This window comes from Diabrotica virgifera, chromosome 10 (assembly GCF_917563875.1).
Source record: "Diabrotica virgifera virgifera chromosome 10, PGI_DIABVI_V3a".
Classification (NCBI taxonomy): Eukaryota; Metazoa; Arthropoda; class Insecta; order Coleoptera; family Chrysomelidae; genus Diabrotica; species Diabrotica virgifera.
The window spans coordinates 25,307,555-25,329,957 of record NC_065452.1 but is presented as its reverse complement, the minus strand read 5'-3'; the positions used below and the strand labels follow the sequence as shown (position 1 = coordinate 25,329,957).

Below are 22,403 nucleotides of genomic sequence, written 5' to 3'. Positions count from 1 at the left end.
TTAATAATAATACTTTATTGTGCAAAAAATATGACAATTTCATTACCTTTTAAATCAGTTTTTGTATAAAAAATCTACAACTAAACATTAACCATATACAACAATATGGTGAGAAAAATAACTAAATCACTATACTGTATACCATGGTAAACAAAATTAACTAAGTTAGTGTTATACAATAAGCAGAAATAAAATTAAAAAAATATAATTACAATATACATGTGTGTTTCCAAAAGTCATTTTTTAGATTTGATCTATAAAAATATATTTTCCTTATACACAATTAAGGCCAGATTGTTATATTCGTATTTTTGCATGCGGCACATACATTTCAGCCCAGTAAAGACATGTTTTCAGATATTGAATGGGTTGCATGTGTGAGTCCATACTAAGTAAGTAATGAAATAAAAGAGGTCCTCACAATCGATTTATTCACTTCGGACGACCCGTTTCGCTGTCTCTAATTTACACAGCATCATCAGGTTCCTGTAACAGTAAACTAAACGCTACAGATTACAAAAAAAAAACAGAATTAATTAAACTGTCTGATATCTATCAAAGAATAATGATCAAGCCAATATTAGAAGTATATTATATACATATATGCATGTAATAAAGTGGACAGTGAAAAGGATAAGGAAAGAAATCTGCTTATAAAATAGATACCAATTTATTAGAATAAGGAATAATATAAATATTTTATTGCTATATTTTGGATAAAAATAGGATTTCTGTTCAGTTAGGCTGATAATATAGTTGAGGACTTATATCTAACGATATAAGCCCTTTTCCCAAAAAAGGGATGATATAACATGGTACGTTAACCTTTAGCATTGAACAGAACTGCTACGAAAGAAAATATAATATAGTTTACATTAGGGTACATTATGATCGGCATTGACCGCTAGTAACCATGCATGTTGTGATTTAGTATTGTATATAAAAAGCGACGAGAAGACGGGACGATTCATTGATATCCATTGTTAGTCATTCGATGAAGCAATAATACACTAAACGTGACATTGTTATTATTTACATATAAACCGTTGTTACGGTTAAATGAACACTGTGAAGTTCAAATATAATTATAATGAAAAATTAAGGTAGTTTATTATACATCCAATGAAGTCCGGAATTAGGGCGCTATAGCTTTGCCACCAGATGTACTACTGACACATTTCTTCTTTTAAAAGAATTTTTGTTTTCCACAAAATTTTTTGTATGCCATTGTTCACCTACACTTTCGATACATTTTATCCACCGTTATGGTCTAGGTGCAATTATTGTTACACTTTCTGTAAACCGTTGCCTTTCACTTTTAAATATTATGTCAGATCTAATATTGACTAAAAAAAAACTTTTTGTGCTTTTCACATGTTACCATTCTCACTTTAATGTGATCTTTAATTGGAGGATCATTTTTTTTTCTGGATCTGTTGCCTTTACCATCTAGAATAAATACTTCACATGTAAGTTTCAAAAATTTCTTTTTACAATCTATCTTGATGACTTCTCATAGGTTGCTTATTTGCAATAAGCAGTCTATTATTAGTTAAATTAATTTCCTTCTAAAGGCAGCTGTTCTTACAGATAATGGGCTGATGATGTTTTGTGAACACAAAACGAAACGTTCCTAAAATATATGGATTAGTAGAACAACGAGCTTTTCTTTCTACTCTTCTCTGACTGACATCTTCAAGTTCCACAGTGTAAAGGTTTCCTTATTCTTTTCACTGTCCACTTTATTATTATTCATATATTCATGTATATATTATATGAGTATACCCCTCAAATATACACATACACACATATCCATATGCAGTGGTATCTAAATATGTGATTTATAAGTTATGTATTTACATGTTGATATAACGAATGATAAGAAGTAAACAGTGTCATACTTTTGCTCAGTTATTGCTATGATGGGGATGGTGGCTAGAATGGATTTATTCCATCCATTCCATCCTAGCTACCATCCTCTTTTAAGAATACCTGAGCAAAAGTATGACAGTGTTTACTTCTGAAATCATTCTTTATATCTGCATGTATGTACATAACTTATATACATGGCATACTTAGATATCACTGCATTAGATATGTGTATGTGTATATATGAGGGTATACTGGTATATATGTATATACTTTTAATATTGGGTTGATAATTCTTCTTTAAAAGATACCAGACAGCATACCTAATTCTGTTTTTTTGTAATTTGTAGCATTTAGCTTAGTGTTACCGGTACCTGATGATGCTGTGCACACTGTAGACATTATATAAAACTTCTTTTATTTCATTACTTACATGTTTTCAGATTGATATTGACTCCATACAGTGAAGGATTTAGGATAGTGTACAACATTTTTTAATAACATGCATAGGATTAATTATCGCTTTCATCAGACTAAAGATAGTTTTTGTTATTAATGTAACAGTTGATACCCTTTAAATTTTAAATTATTTCCCAAGGGAATATGTTCGTTTAAAATAAATATTTGATGGTACTTAATACTAATAGACAATAAATATATGTGATGTTGAATCTGTCTGGCTTGTAGATTTTTATATTTGTAAATGGCGGCCCTACAAGTGTCTGTCACAAATAACATACCAAATAGACATAAAACAACGTAATTTTATACTTTTAGCAAACGTAGTAAAATGTATAAAATAGAGTAAAATTGTTACTGACAAATTAACGACAGGGTCTATATAAAACAATGCAAAAAGATTTAAAACAAAATAAAACAGTTGTGTTTCTCATACTGCTTGTTTTCTTATTATCCGTATTTTTGGGAATATTTGGACAGTACTTCATGCTAAAATTTTATCAGTCTGCTATCATTCGAAGTTTGGATCAATTTGCGATTTTTGTTTCTGCTGTGCCTTCATATTCATCATCCCAATGACAACTAAACGAAAAAATAAGGAACAAAGACTAAAAGGTAGAATTAATAAAAATGAAAAATGTGAAACTGTAGTTGTTTATGGTTCTGTATATTTACAATATATCAGACTAAAAGAAAATCATGACTAAAATTTAAAAATTTTGGTTCAAAATTATCACGAAATAGACGACTGGTGTAGAATTAGGAAAGCTTAACACACGATTCTAGAAATAACGATGATATATTTGGTTTTTGTTCAGAAATATAACGTGGCTTATCAGTTTCAAATTATATTATTTATTAAAGAGTATAACGCCTATCTGGCTACACAAATACTTCCCATGATATCTACAATGCCAATGAGACATCCTTACTGGGATTCTACCCAGTTAAATCTTAACCTCAAAAAATTAGAATGTCACCAAAGAACACAAAAAGAACCACGGCTGACTCAGCATAAAGGTTCGAACCAATGCGTCGATCAACCATAAATTTTGTCTCCTTTTGATAAGGCACTGTTTCTCGTATAAATTTGTGCCAGGTACACCTAAACTTTAAAGCACTGTGGATTACACAAAGCAATGTCAACTGGTTATGAGTATCTGGATGCCATCCGCACAAGATAGCGAGAGATGGAAAGAGCTATGAATTTACCATGATTCCCTGGAGTTGGAGAATTCTGGTGAATACATATACAGGGTGTCCCTGAAAATAGTGCGTTCCTTAAAGGTATAGGTAGAAGGCACCATGTAGAGCAAAAAAGTCTTTTGCATAACATTTTTTTCTAAATGCAACCGTTTGACTAAAAAACCAAAATACATTGTGGTATGCAAATTGAAATCTGACAACTATGTATAAAAAATCTTAACATAGACAATCACAATTCAAAAATAGTTGCAGCATTTTAGCCATAAGTATTTACATTAAACCCTGTCTTCATCATAAACAAACAAACAAATTCTTGTTTTGCTGGATTTTCAAACTTGGGGTGGTACAATTATTTTGTAGGTGTGCCTGTCTGACCTACATTTGTGATGTCAATAAACTAAATCACAAACAGTTCTTGTACAGTGATGCCAAATTAGTTAATTTTATGAAAATAAAAGTTCACTTATACGGCGAACAATGTAATTTTTTTTTGGAAACGGTTAACTTTAGAAAAAAATGTTATAGAACTTTTTTGTTCTACATTGTGTATTATATCCATACCTTAAAGGAACGCACTATTTTCGGGGACACCCTGTATAAGTAGACATTCATTCATGAGGAATGTGATTATAGGTGATATTGTCTATTATTGTGAATTAGGATTAAGGTTTTCCATTTTTACATCTTTTTCGTGCATGATAACGTATAGAATTACATTAATTGTGTCCATTTGCCGCTTATTGACAGATATTGTTAAGAGCCGTATTATTGAGGGAGGGCGTCTCTAGCTGTGCTATTAGAAAAGACCATTTTGTCAGGTCAAATCGACCAAGTGCCTGCTTGTGACCTTTGGAGACACGCTATATATACATACATACAACTTTCAGCTGCTTGATACAGTTATCGTAACCTTATTTGTACAAAAAATATAATTAATTTTCGCAAATAACTAGTAACGCAGTTATAATAATATATAATAATTATAAATATATCAAAATATATTACCTAACCAACAACAGTGCAAAGCAATAGTCCTGCAATTTAGTGCTTACAAAATATTTTCTCATACTTCACACATAAGAAAAGCAGTCTAAAATAGTTTTGGAAAAGATCAGAATGGTTGGCCCTAAATCAAATCAATTTTACGAAAGCTTCTTTAAACATAACAAGCAATAAATATGCTTCTAAACTCAACCACAATAATATTAGCACCGCCTGTCTGTGATTCTATCCATTTGCTATGTGATTTAAATATTTAGCACAATAACATCTCAATTGCATCACTGCCCACGACTCTTATTTATGCAATAAATTTGACACGAAACGAAACAAGTGGTGGATACTGATTTAAATGATCTTTCATGGCTACAGTAAGAAGAGTAAGTGTTCTTTTTATCAAGCAGACGAACAACTTGACTTCATTCATTCTCCAACCAATTATGTTAGGTCTCTTACTCATGTCTTTATAATGACATGACCACATTATATACATAAAAAGTTAAGATTGTGTCTCTTATGCTAAATAAAATGTCTATCTACTTTTTGAGAAGTTCCTATTTTGATTATGTTATTGCTTTTGTAATCAGCAGCATCCATGATGTCGAAGCTAAGAACTGTTTAAAATAAGTACTCGATAGCTTAAATTATCTTCATACAGTGATACAAGAGGTGTAAGTTGTCTTAGTTCAAAACAATTCGACGGGGCGTCTGTTTCGTATATAAAATGGAGATTCACAACCATAACTTACAATCTTTTAATTGACTTGGTGAAAGTTAAATTAAAGGGAAGAAGTAGGCATCGAATTTGTTTCAACTAAGTGTTTTTTTAAATTGCGCTCTGTACTTTCAGTAGATCTATAACCATATCTAGCCCTTAATGTCGATAAATATGAAATTTGAAGAATATACGACTAGCATATTTGACAAGTTTTTAGTTCGAGATCACTTGTTAGTAGAGCATTAAGATCGAAAACATATGATTAAGGAATCATTCACACTTCTACTCTATTTTTATTGTCTAAATCTCGTCCAAGCATCATCAGTACAACAAAGAGTTTTTATTCATCATCATACTGATATCGATGCTTGCAAATAGTTAATATATATTCGGAAAAGCTGTCGCGGTTCCAAAACTAAAAAGAAACGGTTAAATAAGGTCAACATTATTATAACAAGTAATATCAAACTTATTTAGTTTCCTCAGTTTAAACTTTCCGGCTATTTTGGATCCGTTAAGCTTCCGACGACTCCTATTTTGGAATCATCTTCAAAAGTTACATGATATGATTTGAAGTTAGCACATAGATGTCCTGGAATAAGACTAGCTTTTGAAGACGGTTCAACCTGGGATTTGAATTTGATAAACCCAGTCGAAGTGGCCTTATTGATCGAATACGACCTACAGAGCTAGATCAGTCTATAGAGTGTGGCTGCAAAATTCTTTGTAATACTTTAGCAGAATAGTCAGAAATCCTGAATCTTTTATCAACTTTCTAAACTCACTCACGCTCGCAGTCATACAACACACGTTATATTTATATATGTACAGGATCTTTAATAAATACCAATCGGACTACCAAATCATTATCTTTTATTACACAAAAACTGAAGCTGTTCTTACACTTGGTTTCAAGACTATATGATAAATACAATGCGATAGCCAAAAAATTACGAAGAGGTGATACACAATTCGGAAGCCAAATGTAGTCCTACAAGTCCGATACCAGTCACATCCTGTATAAGATAACCTGTTCTTAACAAATGCCTGATCAGCCTGATAAAAATCAAAAACCCTGTTCAGAAATGTAGCAGTGTACAATTATGATAATATGTCAGAAAATAGTAAACAATATCTAGGAAGCTTTAGCTTACTTCCAATAAGAAAGTGTGGAAGAGTAGATTTTTATTTTATGAAATATTATCCTGTACTAAATAATTACAAATTAAAAGGTACTTATAAATTAAGTTGGTTTATATTGGCAATGACCAGGCTACTCTTTCCAGCAATTTCATTTATATCTCACTCTCAATGGTTAATCAGATCTAAGATAAATATAAACAATAATAACAAACTGAAGTTGATCTGGGTCGACCTCCGGACTCCATCTTCACAAACTGTGTTCCACCTGAGTCTCCAGAAGCAGATTTAGTCGACAAGAGTAGCCAAAAGAACACTCCGATCGTCGCCTCGTCATATTTGACAATGTCTTTTGTCAATTGTCGAAGAAGTAGACGAAATGTTAGGATAAGGCACTCCAAATCAAGGTTAGGTTGCGCGCGCAAAGTATGGAAACAAAGATATCTGTGAAACCCCGTAAGATATACTTAGTAAAAAATGTTGTAATATATTAGATGGACCAGCGATTTAAAATTTTATATTTTCGATGCTGCCAACTGTATAGTTTCCGAGATATACGGATAATGTGCGTAATTTTAAATAGGACCACCCTTATATTTGACAATCTTGTTATGAATTTTTTATTACCGATACAGCATATATCCTGTTAATGGCCAATATTGACCATTAATATGCAGAAACTAGTAAAATAATTTTTATTTAAACCGTTCATATTAACATAAAGGGAAAATAAAATGGACCACTTGGTATTTGTTGTTTAAAGAAGTCCATTCTGTTTTTGTATTAGTATCGATTTTATCAGCGATCAAAATCAGACTAAAATACAATGCTAGATTTAACACAGCGTCAAAAAATTGAAATTTTAATACTAAAAGGATGTGGCGACAGGTAATAATAATACAGTAAAAATTATGAAATTTGAGTATTGTTTACTAAGAAAAATGGCATCCCTATAAAGCAAAATTGGTACAGGAACTGAATGAAGACGATCCAGATGAAAGAGTGGAGTTCTGTGTCACAATGTTAAATATATTTAACACTAATCCTAATTTCTTTGACCAAATTCTGTTTTCTGTTGAGGCTACTTTCCTTTTAGATGGCACATTGGATTGGATGGTGGAGGCACATACGTAGTATCGACAAAAGATCAATGTATGGGCAGGAATTTTTAATAGTACCATTATTGGACCTTCTTTTGGGGATAGAGTCATAACAGGCAAAGAATACTGGGCATTTTTAAAATTTGAGTTAATTTCAGAATTCGCCAGAGTCTTCTGATGATACAAATCGTCATCTCATGAATAGATCAATTTGGTTTCAGCAAGATGGAGCACCTCCTCATTATCTTTGAGGCGGTTGTGAGTTTCTCGACAATACATTTCCAAATCGTTGGATTGAAAGAAGAGGAGCTATCTAGTGGCCAGCTAAATCCCCGGATTTGACACCTCTAGATTATTTTTTATGGGGATGTTTACCAACAAAAGTGTATGAAAATAGGCCACATACTATCCAATAACTGAAAGACAGAATTACAGAAGAGATAGCACTAATTTCTCCGGAAACGATTAGTAAAGTCTGGATGAATTTTCATTCAGAATGAATTTGTTTCCAAAGACAATGTGGGTATATTGAAGACCATCTTTAATTTTTTTCTGTTTATTATCATTTCTGCATATTAATGGTCAATATTAGCCTCTTAACATATTGCATCAGCAATAAAAAACTAACAAAAGATTGTAAAATATACGGGGGGTCCCATTTATATTATAACTAACGGGCACATGATCCGCATATTTCAGAAACTTTACATTTGGCAACATCTAAAATATAAAATTTTAAATCGGTAGTCTATCTAATATACATAAGGAACATTTTGTTACTATATCATACGGGGTGTCACAGATATCTTTGTTTTCATATTTTACGCGCGCACAGTATAAGTTCGCGTACTAATTTGTCATTAAAAACTTAATGATCATTCAAGTATGTATGAATTCGTTGCACTTTTATAAATTTCGTCATAACCATTAGTATATACTGAAATTGGATTGGGTTGCTTGGCCATGACCTTTCTACTAGAATTTGAAAAACAAAAACAAGACAAGCTATGGTGTGTCAAACTGTCATTTTAATAAACTGTTCATTTGATATACCCTGCTAACGGAATTAATGTTAACATAAAGACCGGTCAATATTCGTGCATTTCGTACCCGTACATCTGTCGTAGTGGTTAAGAAAATAAATATATTTTGATCTAAACATTACCGCCATTCGGTAATCGTAAGTCACGGGGCGATATAATATAATACAAAGAAATATTGGAATGTTTTTATATGAGGATAAATAAATACCTGGTACGAAATACCTCGGAATGAATTTCTTTAGGGTTAAATATGCATCTAATTTAACAACACAGATAACACAACAACACAATACAGAACGAAATATTGTATTAGTGGTTGTCGAGCATGTATGCGTGCGCAGCTATGAATATTATATCTGTCAAAGTTAAAAAGTCTTATTTGACAGATGAAATACAAAGTTTGAGTTTCGATTCTGAATGGGTTGGCGCACTGTGTTAATGTGATGCTAATTTATGATAAAAAATTATCTAGTCAATGAATAAAATTTTGAAAACATTTAACTTTAAATAAATTTGATAAATAAGGCAGTGTCAGTAAATCATAAAAAAGAATTACTTCTTTTTAATAACACTTTTATCGGTAATAACTTTTAAAAAGCAATAACCATCAAACTTCACTCGGTACTGTTTTTTGTTATAAATCAACTAAATGGATTGTATTTAGTTTTTGTTTGGTAAATTGCATCTGGAGTAAAGTTTGTGATAAAGAATTTGAAAAGATCAACACATTTTCGAGTATTAGAGAAAATTTGCACCAATACAATGAGATTCAATTGAGTACATTGTGGTCGCCACAGAGAGCTGAGCAATATACAAAATATATAAAAGGGAGTACGCAACACCAAAAAGTCTTCAATAAATCAATATTAATCAACAAAAACCCTTACACTAATACATTATACAAATAATTCAGTTATTTTGATTATGATTAGAACTTACTGATATGGACGAAATCAATTTAAAAAAAAATCACGGTCGTGGCAAAAAGAACACATTCTAATGGCATTAATTTCATAATTTATAATGAGAGAGTTCTTGATGAGATACAACATATAAAGCTATTTCCACATCCACGATTTTATCTAGACATAAGTGCCCATTGCATTATTATTTGTTCCCTGCATGGTCGAAGATAGACCTAGCTGCTTCATGTTACTGGGCACGTACTGCCCAATGAAGGACCCGTCCTCCGTGAAGCGACCTAAACAAACAAAATAATACAGTTAACCCAGTATTATAAAATAAAATCAAAATGTAATTCCGTACAGGTTGGAACAAATTTTATATCAAAGTTTAGATGATAACAAAAGATATTTTCGAGAAAGTAAACAGGGTGATTCATTAAGAATGTCCAATCTCGGAGTTGTAGATTCTAGACCTCAAAACATTAAGATTTAAACCAAATCACTTAAATAAAATGTGCCTCGTCACTTAGTTACAGGGTGTTTTATTTAAAAATTTAATAACCATTTTTACTCAGTACTTTAAAACTATTTGACATATATTTGTGTATAATTCATCGAGTGTGTCGATTTGTTTGCACTCAAGTGTAGTTTCAAATAAAAAATATCAGTTTCAGTATTTTTATATATTCTTTACAATGATTTTCCATGCAACAGAGAGAGCACTAGGCAAAATAAAGGATGAGTGATATATGATAGTATCAAAAAATACGAAGGCAAATTCTATAACATTTATTTATGGGGGGTATGCATGAGCATGTTATAGAATTGAAAAGAAAAATGGCGAATATGACAATCCCAGAAATAATGAATAGATACGAATGTAATGTTACAACATTTTGTAAATATATCTGACCTATTGTGTTTATACATTATTTTACTTTATTTCCTTTTTGATCTAACTAACCTAACCTTAAAATCATATTAATGCGTTGCTACATATTCTCAACATTGCTGTATGGGATGGAGAGCTTGACCGTTACAGAAACTCTAATAACCAAGTTGATGCCTTTGGGATGTGGATCTACCGACGAATATTGCGGATAAGTTGGGTTGATCGAATAAGAAATTAAATAGTTTTACACCGGATAAAAGACAGCACGAGAAAGAGAATATATTTAATAATTTTTGTGGATCTGAAAGAATACCAACTGAAAGCAGATAAAGTCTGATAAGTGTACTTTCATAACTTTTACAGTTTACCAAACCTAGGAACAAGTTTTGACAAATTGTGCCTCAAATGTGAGGAGAAAATGGGAACCACACAAATTGGTTTCAGAAATGATTTTGGTGCAAAATCAAAATCGCTTTATTCAGTATGGTAAATGCCGTGATGGTAACGTTAATCTTTATTCTTGTTTCATTCATTTTTAGAGAGCTTTTAATAAAGTCCAGCACAACCAGCTAGATGCATAAATAGCGCAAGTTAGGGCATCAAGTACATATTGCATAATTGGCGCACAACGTGGGGCCTAACAAAAAAGGAGAACATTAAAATATCTATCGAACGATCAGTTATCAGAAAAATGACCTATAGTAATACTTGAATGGAAGAGGATAGTTTAAAAGTACAAAGCACATGGCACCAAAGACCAAGCATTAAATACAAACTTTGTTGAATTTCGACTGTAACAGCGGAAGGCCAATAAAGAGACGTGATGGGCAATTGCGACCTCGAAAAATGTTTAGCAAAAAGACTAACAATATAAATTTGTTTTAATGAAGTTAGGATTATAATATATCAGCCTTGCGTCTCAATACCTACTGCGAATTAGTAGCACACTACAATATTTTATTTTTAGGTGCGAATAAAATATATATACAATATAGAATTAATTACATAAACACTTTTATGATGATCACTTAATAACTTACCTAAAAAAGATAACATTCTTACAACTGTACATTATTTGAATATTAAATGGCATGGCTATTTTTAAATACGTTATTTAATAACTGAACGTTTGATATAAATAAGGACTAGGTATCAAAAGAATTTATTTAAAAGACTTTAGAGCTGGTCATGAACATTCTCATCTGTTAATTCCATTGGTCAAAAGAAAATTATTGCATTTATTTGATTAATAATTAAAAACTCTGAAAAACAATTAAATATACCAAAATACTGGATACTTTTTTCATTGACACTTATCTATTTGTTGTCTATGATAAATATGACATATGGTCGACATAGGTATTTTACCATATCTACATATTATGTTGATATTTAACGGCAGCTTTTTAATATTAGAAAGTTAGTCTGTAAATAGATATTAAGAAGCAATTGTACAAATAAATAATAAAAGTTGTAAAGAAATAGTTTATTTTAATTTAAAGTAACAGTATTTTTGATAAAAATATTATTTTCGATTCTAGAAAAAGCGAATCCAAAGAGTTTAAAATAATTACATAAATGTTGGTCTAGCTGGATAATAAATTAAACATTTGGCTTAGGTTTCCTTATACATATTAAAAGATTTAGTCAAAATAAAAAAATGGATAGCTAAAATCAAAGCTTTTGGCACTTAGTTCATTAGTATCTTCAATTTTATTTATTACAAATTTAAACTTTTCTTCAAACAAATTTAAAAACCACACCATTTAATAATTATCCCAACCGTAAAATATAAAAACATAAGCGGATTGAGCAACCTAAAATATATAAATATAACATTCGAGGTTATTCGCCTTCCTGTATAATTTAATCAATTGCTAAATTCTGTTGCAATAACGTCCTAGTTCGAATTATAATCGTATAAGCATCTAGGTACAAAGGTATTAGTTACTACGTAAAAGCTCATAATCTTTTTGATGAATTGTATTTTATTTGTGAGTTTATAAATAAAGGGTTAAACTCTTGTGAGTTCGTAGTAGCAGAATATTTACGTCAATAAAGAATGTTAAGTCAGTTTGAAGTTACGTCGAGTGTATTTATTTATTAGCTGCCAATAAACTGACGATCGAGAAGTTTGGACATAGGGAAGCGAATCTATATTATATTCGACTTGGTCCTTCGAGCCGGATGGATTATGCTTCATTATATTAATCTAAGACATAGGTTTAATTGCACTAATCGCAGAAGCCTCCCTGAACATGGGCTATTTGAGAAAATGCTTCTCAGGTAGTTAATTTATCCAAATTGGCATTTTCAAATCCTTAACTACACTGCGCGTCAGAGCAAACGAGCGGCCCACAAAATTGGTCATTTTTAATGTCTAGAATTTCCTAAACTTGTTGTCCGATTTAAGTGATTTTTTTAATATGTTATAGCCTTATTCTTTAACAATATCGCTGTAATAATATTGTCGCCAGACACGTATATTATCATTGTATACCTGGTGTACCACTCAAACTGTGTTTTTTTCTCAAAGTTCACCTCACCCTGTGGAATATTCTTGCATTTATAAAATACTGAAATTAAAACCCAACTATACAGGGTTATTGATTAGTGGGGTAAAGCTCAATAGATCCGCTATAGTAATAGACAGCAATAAAAGTTAATAACAAAAATTTTAGCCACCTTTGAGCTTCACATTACAAAATTAGTTAGAATGTTACAGGGTGTTCGATAACACAGTGGTAGACCAAACTTATGTTTTTTTAAATGGAACACCCTACATTTTATTTTAAATTCGAAATCCTGTTAACTTATCCATCACAAAAATATAAAGGTTTGTTATGTGATATAGAGTATTTACAAAGTTGTAACCAATTTTATATGAAAATCGTAACAAGTTCAACTCCCTGTATAAATAAAAATAAGCAAAACAGCAATGGTTTATTAATACCATATTTTTTTACGTATTGTCAAAATTTTCAAGAATGATTGATATTGCTAATTTTCTTTATAGCAAATACGGGGTGAGTCAAAACGCAAGTACATTATTTTCTCAGTAATTTTAAATGTAACACTCTGTATTTTATACCACTATTGAAAAGTACCATTACCGTACTTTAATTTAACATTCCATATGTCTAAATTTATTAGTTTTCGAGATATTTTCATTTTGCAAAGTTTATAAAATACCTCCAACAACAAGGCATGACATGAAAAATAGAATACAAAGTGTATTTCGATGTGTTAATTTACAAATGCTTCGTAGAGTAAGTAGCTCATTCAATGAGTTTTTAGGCGTGCATAAATGTGTTAGAGGTAATTTTGAACACCTTATGTAATTAAATATTACAAATATTTTATTAAAAGTGGCTTCTAATTTTTTCAAACATGTTTTTTTGCAAAATTTATTACTGATAAATTATTTTTCGTTCTTTATTTGTTACATTTACATACAAAAGTAGTGTTTAATTGTCTTCACAAAATGTTGTATTTTGTGTTTGTGTGTTTTTTTGTAAAATTTATTACTAATTTTCTTTCTTTATTTGTTACATTTACATAAAAAAGTAGTTTTTAATTGTTTCACAAATGTTGCATGTTGTGGTTGTGTTTTTTTTGTAAAATGTATTACTAATGAATTATTTTTATTTCTTTATTTGCTACACTGTTACATTGATTACCAGATTGATAATCAGTAATTGTCAATTCAGTCATGGCTTACTTAAAATTTAGATAAATTTAGACACCTAAAATAATTTGCTCTGAAAAATGAAAATATCTCGAAAACTAATAAATTTGGACATAGGGAATGTTATATAACAATTAAAGTACGGTAATGTTACTTTTCAAGAGTGATATAAAATACAGGGTGTTCCATTTAACATTACTGAGAAAATAATGTACTTGCGTTTTGACTCACCCTGTATTTGATATAAAGAAAATTAGCAATGTCAATAATTCTTGAAAATTTTGACAATAAATACAAAAATGTGGCATTAATAAACTATTGCTATCGTGCTTATTTTTATTTATACAGGGAGTTGAACTTGCTACGATTTTCATACAAAATTGGTTAAAACTTTGTAAATACCCTGTATAATATAACAAACCTTTATATTTTTGTGATGGCGAAGTTAACAGGATTTCGAATTTAAAATAAAATATAGGGTGATCCATTTAAAAAAACATAAGTTTGGTCTGCCACTGTGTTATCGAACACCCGGTAACGTTCTAACTAATTTTGTAATGTGAAGCTCAAAGTTGGCTACAATTTTTGTTATTAACTTTTATTGCTATCTATTACTATAGCGGATCTATTGAGCTTTACCCCACTAATCAATCACCCTGTAGCCTCAGGTTTTCTTAACATTCTGTTTTTTTATTCATTCGCTTATGTTGGATAATAAAAAAGTTAGGTTCTTTAACAACTAGCCATGTTCTTTTATCAGTAAAGGGTGTTTCTAAATAAGTGCGACAAACTTTAAGGGGTAATTCTGCATAAAAAAATAATGACCGTTTGCTTAATATACACATGTCCGCAAATGCTTCTTTTCCGAGATACGGGATGTTGAATCCGACTAATTTGGTAGGTTTTAAAAGGTAGTTATTGCGCATTTTTTGACCTACCATTAAGAACTTTATATTCACCATTGGCGTGCTTACGGGTCATATGACCCGCATATCTCAACCGGTTTTAGAGCAATAAATAAATCGTCAGTTTGTAAGAAAAAATTCAACATCCCGTATCTCGGAAACGAAACATTTGCGGAGATATATTTATAAAGCAAACGGTAATTACTTTTTTCATGCAGAATTATCCCTTAAAGTTTGTCGCATTTATTTAGAAACACCCTGTATTGATGAAGAACATGGCTAGTTGTTAAAGTAGCTAACTTTCTTATTATCCAACATAAGCAAATGAATCAAAAAATAGAATGTTAAGAAAACCTGAGGGCATAGTTGGGTTTTAATTTCAGTATTTTATAAATGCTAGAATATTCGACAGGGTGTTACGAACTTTGAGAAGAAAACACAGTTTGATTGGTCTACCCGGTATACAATGAAAATTTACCTGTTTAACAGCAATATTATTGTATATATTACGGCATCCAACGCAACGCCGTAATAGGCATAGGCATACATAGAATAATGGAAAAAGACACGAAGAAGAAGAAGAAGAACAGCAATGCTATTACAGCGATCATATTATTGCTATTAAAAATCACTTAAATCGGACATGTTTAGGAAATTTGAGTATTTTGTCCTATGGTGATAATTAGTTATATAATACAGAAAAATGCGCGCCATTAGAATTAGAAAGAAAACCATAAATTATATTCGAGGTTGCTCAATGAATAATTGTTAGTAAGCAAACTCGGTTTAACCTATTAAGGCAAACCCTTGGTTAGTGTTATACCTATAAAAACCTTACACATTAAACAAGTGTCGCAAATCCTTGTGACGTGGTTTCTCCTTGACCCTTCTTTCGGCCATACTGTCCAATAAATGACCCATCTTCATTCATACCCTCTACAGAAATAATAAAAAAAAAACAAAAATAAAAAAAATGGAAAGAGAGCGATTTCAGCCAACTTCTACCATAAATGAGCATGCTTGCTTACGTTTATACCTACAGACCTCTCAGAATAATGAAAAGTTAATGTTTGATTAATTAGTCAAAGTTATCATATAAACCAATGTAAGCCTCCCTTAGGTGTGTCCATTCATTGTGGTTCATCGTTTTCTGCATCAATTCGTGACCAGCCATTCTTCATCACCTCCGTCTGGTTTGAGTTCCATAATATGGCAATCTTTTCGATTACATCTGTTACTTTTGATCGTTTTATTTCTTCATTGGATTTGCGATCGCTGAGTTTAATGTTAAACATTCTCCGTTCCATAGCTCTTTGAGACACTTAAAGTTTGTCGACATGTTGGTTAAAGCCCATGTTTCGTTTGCTAGTTATGTCAGAACCGGCAATACTTGTACGTACTAATTGAAAGTTTTTGCCTTTAAAGTATTTGGTAAGTTTGATATAAATACTGTTTGTAATTTTCCTTGCTATTGCTAAAGAACAACTTCTATTTAAATCAGCTTTTAGGTTAAGCATTGATAGTTCAGTTTTTTTGTCCTAATATATACAGATACGGCAATTTTTCAACTACCCTATGGGCAATTCAGTATGTGGAACAAAGACGACAATTAATTGTTTGAATGAGAGTGAGACACAATACACACATGTTGGAGTAGCGAGTCTGACATTTAAATAGTGTTGCTATTTTGTTACATCATTCCTTCTAAAATAGTAGTCGGATAAATGAGTGTAAAATAATACTTAAATCTACTACGATTTATTGTACCGGGTGTCCCAATAAAAATGGCTCTCGATATCTCAGGAACCGTTTATACTACAGCTTTGAGAAAAAAATATTTATAACAAAAGTTGCCTCGGGAAAAGCCTGAAAATTATTTTCATAATTGAGGGCCCACCGCTAGAGGGCGTAATTAAAAAATCAAAATTTTACAAAATTTACCTAATGAAAGGACACTGGAAATACAATCATCGTATTCGTCATAAAATTCTGCGCATATTTTATTTCACAATTTTAAGTCTACCTTTGCGAATAAGAGGTGTGGGTGAGTGGGAATCTTCTTATGAAAAAATGGCTGTAAGTCAGGTTCTGCTAAATAGAATTTTGCATACTTGGTCTTGTTAAAAACAGCTCTTTTTCGTCAATGTAAGTGTCTTATTTTTGAATTAACCTAATAAGTAATATGCAAGCTAGAAGGCGTTATTTAATTATTTTCGGAAATCTAGTTTTCTTTGGAGAATATTAAATATAAGTATGCATTTTTAATCCTGTCTTACAAAATTAGACCAAATTAGCAACATAATACCGAAAACCGCATGTCGATACCTTTTTTCTATCTCGAGCTATCTTAAGAAACGTGTAAATTTTAAACAACTGTTAATGTCACCGGTAAACCAAGTTAGGGAAAAGTAGTGTGCTATGGAAAAAATAAAGAAACATTTTCCAGATGTAAACGTATATTATTAATTAAAACAACAATAAGACAAACAACGCTATAAAATATAACAAAGAAATAAAAGCAACTACTTACTTAGTGTTAGTGACTGCCTAAATGTTCAAATTGTTGCCCATTATTTTCGATGCAAGGCATTTACTCTTTCAAGAGTAGATTGAATAGCAACATATTTAACTGTTTTAGACTTTTATTTATGGGATGGATTATAGACCTTGTTTTTGCCGCTAGGCCCACTACTCGAGAAAACATGATCTAGAATCTAGCTAGAGAATACGAAACTCCATTCAAAGCATTACGAAAGCAGAAATTGAGACTGCTGTTCAATCTACTTTTGAAAGAGTAAATGCTTGCATCGAAAATGATGGGCAACCATTTGAACATTTAGGTCGTCACTAGTAAGTAGTTGCTTTTATTTCTTTGTTATATTTTATAGTGTTGTTTGTCTTATTGTTGTTTTAATTACATAATTATATACGTTTACATCTGGAAATTGTTTCTTTGTTTTTTCCATAGCACACTAATTTTCCTTAACTTGGTTTACCGGTAACATTAACAGTTGTTTAAAATTTACACGGTTTTTAAGATATCTCGAGATAGAAAAAAGATATCGACATGCGGTTTTCGGTATTATGTTGCTAATTTAGTCTAATTTTGTAATACAGGATTAAAAATGCATACTTGTATTTAATTTTCTCTTTTTTTTAGCTTGCATATTACTTATTAGGCTATTTCGAAAATAAGACACTTACATTGACGAAAAAGAGCTGTTTTCAACAAGACCAAGTATGTAAAATTCCATTTAGGAACTGGACTGACAGCCATTTTTTCATAAGAAGGTTTCCACTCACCCCCACCTCTTATTTGCAAAGGTAGACTTGAACTTGTGAAATCAAATATACGCAGAATTTTATGAAGAATAGGATGATTGGATTTCGAGTGGCCTTTCATTAGGTAAATTTTGTAAAATTTTGATTTTTTAATTTTTGATATTCAATTACGCCTTCTAGCGGTGGGCCCACAATTATGAAAATAATTTCCAAGTTTTTCTCGAGGCAACTTTTGTTATAAATATTTTTTCTCAAAGCTGTACTATAAACGGTTCCTGAGATATGGCCGAAAGCCATTCTTATTGGGACACCCGGTACAATGAAAATTAATATTGCCCCAATAAAACTTAAATAAAGTAGTCATGTAGCTGTTGATTTTTAAACGATTCCATCAATTACTTGATTAATTAACAAAGAACACTGAATTGAATTTGTGGCAAGAGCGTGAGCTAAACAAACTTAGTTTTTGTCTTTTATTATCGTTTTTTGCTATTGATATTATAACATTCGTTAAATGTTTATTTAGGATTTGAAGGTTTGAATCGTTGCTTATTAGTTTAGTACGTTCAGTCAGATTTTATTCGTATTTGATTTTTCTGTTTTAATTCTTCTCTATTTTTTGTTTTTTTTTTGTCTGGCATTTATAAGTTTTCTTCTTTCTTGTTTGTGTAAGTAATAATAACATTTAAAAATTAATATACACAGAAATTTGACAATATAGAACAGAGCCATTTTTCAATCTATACTAAATTTACAATCAAGATGCAGTAGAAATAAACAAACCAAGACACGTTAAATACTACTAGGAGCACTCCCGAATCATAATTTACAATGTATATACATTGTAAATCCCAAATAATGATTTCCAAAGTTTATACATTGTAGATTATGATTCGGGAGTGCTCTTAGCAGCATTTAACGTGTCTTGGTTTGTTTATTTCTACTGCATCTTGAATGTAAATTTAGTATAAGAATAATAATTAGTTTTAAGAGGTCCATAGAAATAATCGTAATTTTAAAATGTATATAATTCGAGAAATTGTCAAAAGAAATATAATATGTAGATAGTTTAAAGTACTTACCCGTATCACCATCTCCATATTCTGCCATGGAATCGGTGTCACTCTCTGGGCCAACTTTAGAGTCACTGTTCATAGACGTACGTCCATGGGATTTATTATCCAATCTAAAAATATTACGATACAAAATCATTGTATTTTTAACGAAAAAGAATATACAATGAGAGAAAAATAGAGAAAGTATTCACCAAATAAATAAGGCTAAGTTGCAAGATAGATTTGATTAAGGGGGTAGGGGTATGGTTTGACAGTTTTGAAGTACATACTTCAAGAATACTCTCTGAAAATTTCAGATTTATTGTAGCAAAATTACCGGAAATACAACATGCTGAATATCACTATCTACGACTCACTTTGCAGCAGCTTCGCGCCAGCGCGCTTGAGCTTAATGTGAACCGTTTAACAGCTGTTCCCATTCTTTTGTGTAAATTAATGCAGTCATTGAAGCTTTTTAGCTCAGAAATTTTTTACTATAAACCGATTTACATGAAATTTTGGAATTAACCTATTAATTTTCCTACCCTTAACTTCAAAAGTGATATTGACCAGAACTCCGTTTTCACCCTGGGGTGGTTGCCACCCCTTTTCGGTGGTGGAAATTTGTTTTTTCAAAATAACCTCAGTTATGGATAGAAGACCTAATTTTAAGCAACAAATGTTATATAAAGTTTTTTCAAAAACCGAATACTCTTCCAGTTATTGACAATTGAAAATTCGGAATTTTCTCACGATTTTCAACAGTTTTTTGCAAATATCTCAAAAAATATGCATTTTAACGATAATATTATACTGAACAAAATTATAGCAGGTAAAAAAAATGAACAAATTGGTTTGTTAAAGGGTGTTATAAGTGCAATATTAAGCGAGATATTGAAGATCAAAGCCGTTTTTTATTTTGTGTGAAATTTAATCGATGTATTCAATGCCATCTAGCGGAGAGTGAATAAATTTTATGCATGCTAATGAGAAAGGATTTTATAGTGCTTAAAATAAGCTTTAAAATGAGCACTGTTAAAAGTCTTGTGTACGTAAAATGAGTGAGCTGTAATGAAAAAAAGAGGAACATCTAATGGTTTTTTTTAAATCAATGGATTTCATAAGTGCCATTTCCACCAAAATTAAAATTAATGGTATTCCGTCTAGAATCAACTTTAATATAAAGCGTTTGATGAATTCTAGCAGTTTCGCTGCTTTGGAACACATATTTTTTTGAAAAAATCACGATTTTAAGAAAAAAAATCGAATTTAAAAAAAAACCACCTTCTTTTCATAATATCTCAAAAATAGTGAAAGATACGTAAAAAGTGTAATACTAAAAAAAAATAGGTTTTTTTGACAAAAATTTTGGTTTGTTTGTTTTTCCTCTCACACAAAAATTGACGAAGATATGATTGATTAAAGAGCGAGCGGTAGCGCAACCACAGTCTCTCTCGAGCCCTTTAACCCTTCACCGTTTCAAAATAAAAGGTTTTTCACTACATACGATACAGAAAAAAGTTATAGCTCTTTTAATTACCTTCAAAATGGTTTTTTGTAAGTTGTGATAGCTTCGAAATTGAAGTAGTTATGGCCCAAAAACTAAATCATACATATTCAATGTTTTAATTTAGGGGTAGTTTTAAGGGTTAAAGAACTTGAGCATATGATTTTCCAGCATAGCTTCGTCGAACGATATTTAAATCCTTTTTAGTTTATCAAAAGAAATTTTCTATACAATTTTTAATCGAGGGGTTAATTTTAAGGGTTGAAAGGGGTTTACAATAATTAAATAATTAAGATAGAGAACGTAAAATATTATTTACTCTATATTTAAGTCTTCTTGACAAACCAAATTAATTTTTTGTAATTTTTTTCTATTTAGGGGTTGTTTTTAAGGGTTGAAAGGTGGTTAACAATATGATAATTAAGATAGGGAACGTAAAATATCATTTTTACTCTATATTTAAATCTTTTTATGTCATACTAAATTAATTTTTTGTAATTTTTTTCAATTTAGGGGTTGTTTACAAGGGTTGTACAGTTTTCAAGGGGATGAAAATGAGTTTAACATGAGGTTATTGTGTTAGAAAACACTTCACAATGTCACTCTTTATTATTAAACACGTTTTCTGGCGATAAAATGGCTCAATGTCAATTTTTCCATTGAGGGGTTGTTTTCACCCCTTAAAAATAAAAAACGGAGTTCGGGTCAATATCACTTTTGAAGTTAAGGGTAAAATAAGCCAGATTCCAAAATCTCATGTAAATCGGTTCATAGTAAAAAATTTCGGAGGTAAAAACCTATTTTACGCTTCAATGACTGCGCTAAATTACTCCGCGCTTTAAAGACATATTTCGGTGTTCATCACTTTACGATTTGACAGACAAAAAAGAAATTGAAAATAAAAATTTTCAAAAACGCGTTTTTCTCAAAACTGCTTTTTTCAATCACGCTAATTTTAGGAGACTGGAAATGCTTTTTTCAAAGACTGTGGACATTAATACCAAACAGTGATACAGTGGACAGTGATACCAAAAAATCAAAAAGCGTTAAAACTAAAAACTCTCGACAGCGTTACCTTGAGAATCTCATAATAAAATCTTTTTAAATTTTTTGTTTCACACGATCTAATGAAGAGTTCTGATGTCCACCGCAAAATACATTTTTTTTAGGTGTCTGTAAAAATTTTTCACCATTAGCTTATTATTTAAAATTTTGCCTTGAATTTTTTTTATTATTCTTTGAATTGTACTGAATATGTTTATTTAATTAATGTGCTTGAAATATTGATTTAAAACCATATCCCCTCCCAGTTGAACAAATGATGGAGAAACCATTCTTGTTAACACAAATATATGAATATTATACGAGGTATGTCAAAAAATATGAATTTCGCTCAATGGTAAAGTAGCTTTATTTTTCACAATATTGAAAATTGTTATTATGAAAAGTTGTTTGGAATTAAGAACTATATTATAATATGCAATTTCACCCTTCTAATTAAAAAAAAAATTAAAATTTTTTCTTAAATTAAGGATAACCAACATTATTTTCAGTTATTTCAATTATGATAACTCTTTTATTATTAATTTTACGGAAAAAGCTATTCTTTATAAAAAGTTCTGCATGATCTTAAAC

The 22,403-nt window shown here is 30.8% G+C and overlaps 1 protein-coding gene across 3 annotated transcripts in view; it reads right to left on the bottom strand.

Annotated features, from left to right (window-relative positions):
• The window catches only part of LOC114339791 (neuroglian), a 128,912-nt gene continuing 106,509 nt past the window's right edge, over positions 1 to 22,403 (bottom strand). For 2 of the 3 annotated variants that reach the window (XM_050663395.1, XM_050663394.1), the window contains exons 10-11: positions 19,289 to 19,392; positions 1 to 9,735 (exon numbers count right to left, since the gene is read on the bottom strand). In XM_050663395.1, coding sequence (XP_050519352.1) covers positions 9,617 to 9,735; positions 19,289 to 19,392 — 223 coding nt within the window. In that variant the 3' untranslated portion in view covers positions 1 to 9,616. Of the gene's footprint in view, positions 9,736 to 15,762; positions 15,861 to 19,288; positions 19,393 to 22,403 lie in introns of all 3 variants that reach the window. The other variant, XM_050663396.1, reaches the window with a different exon arrangement.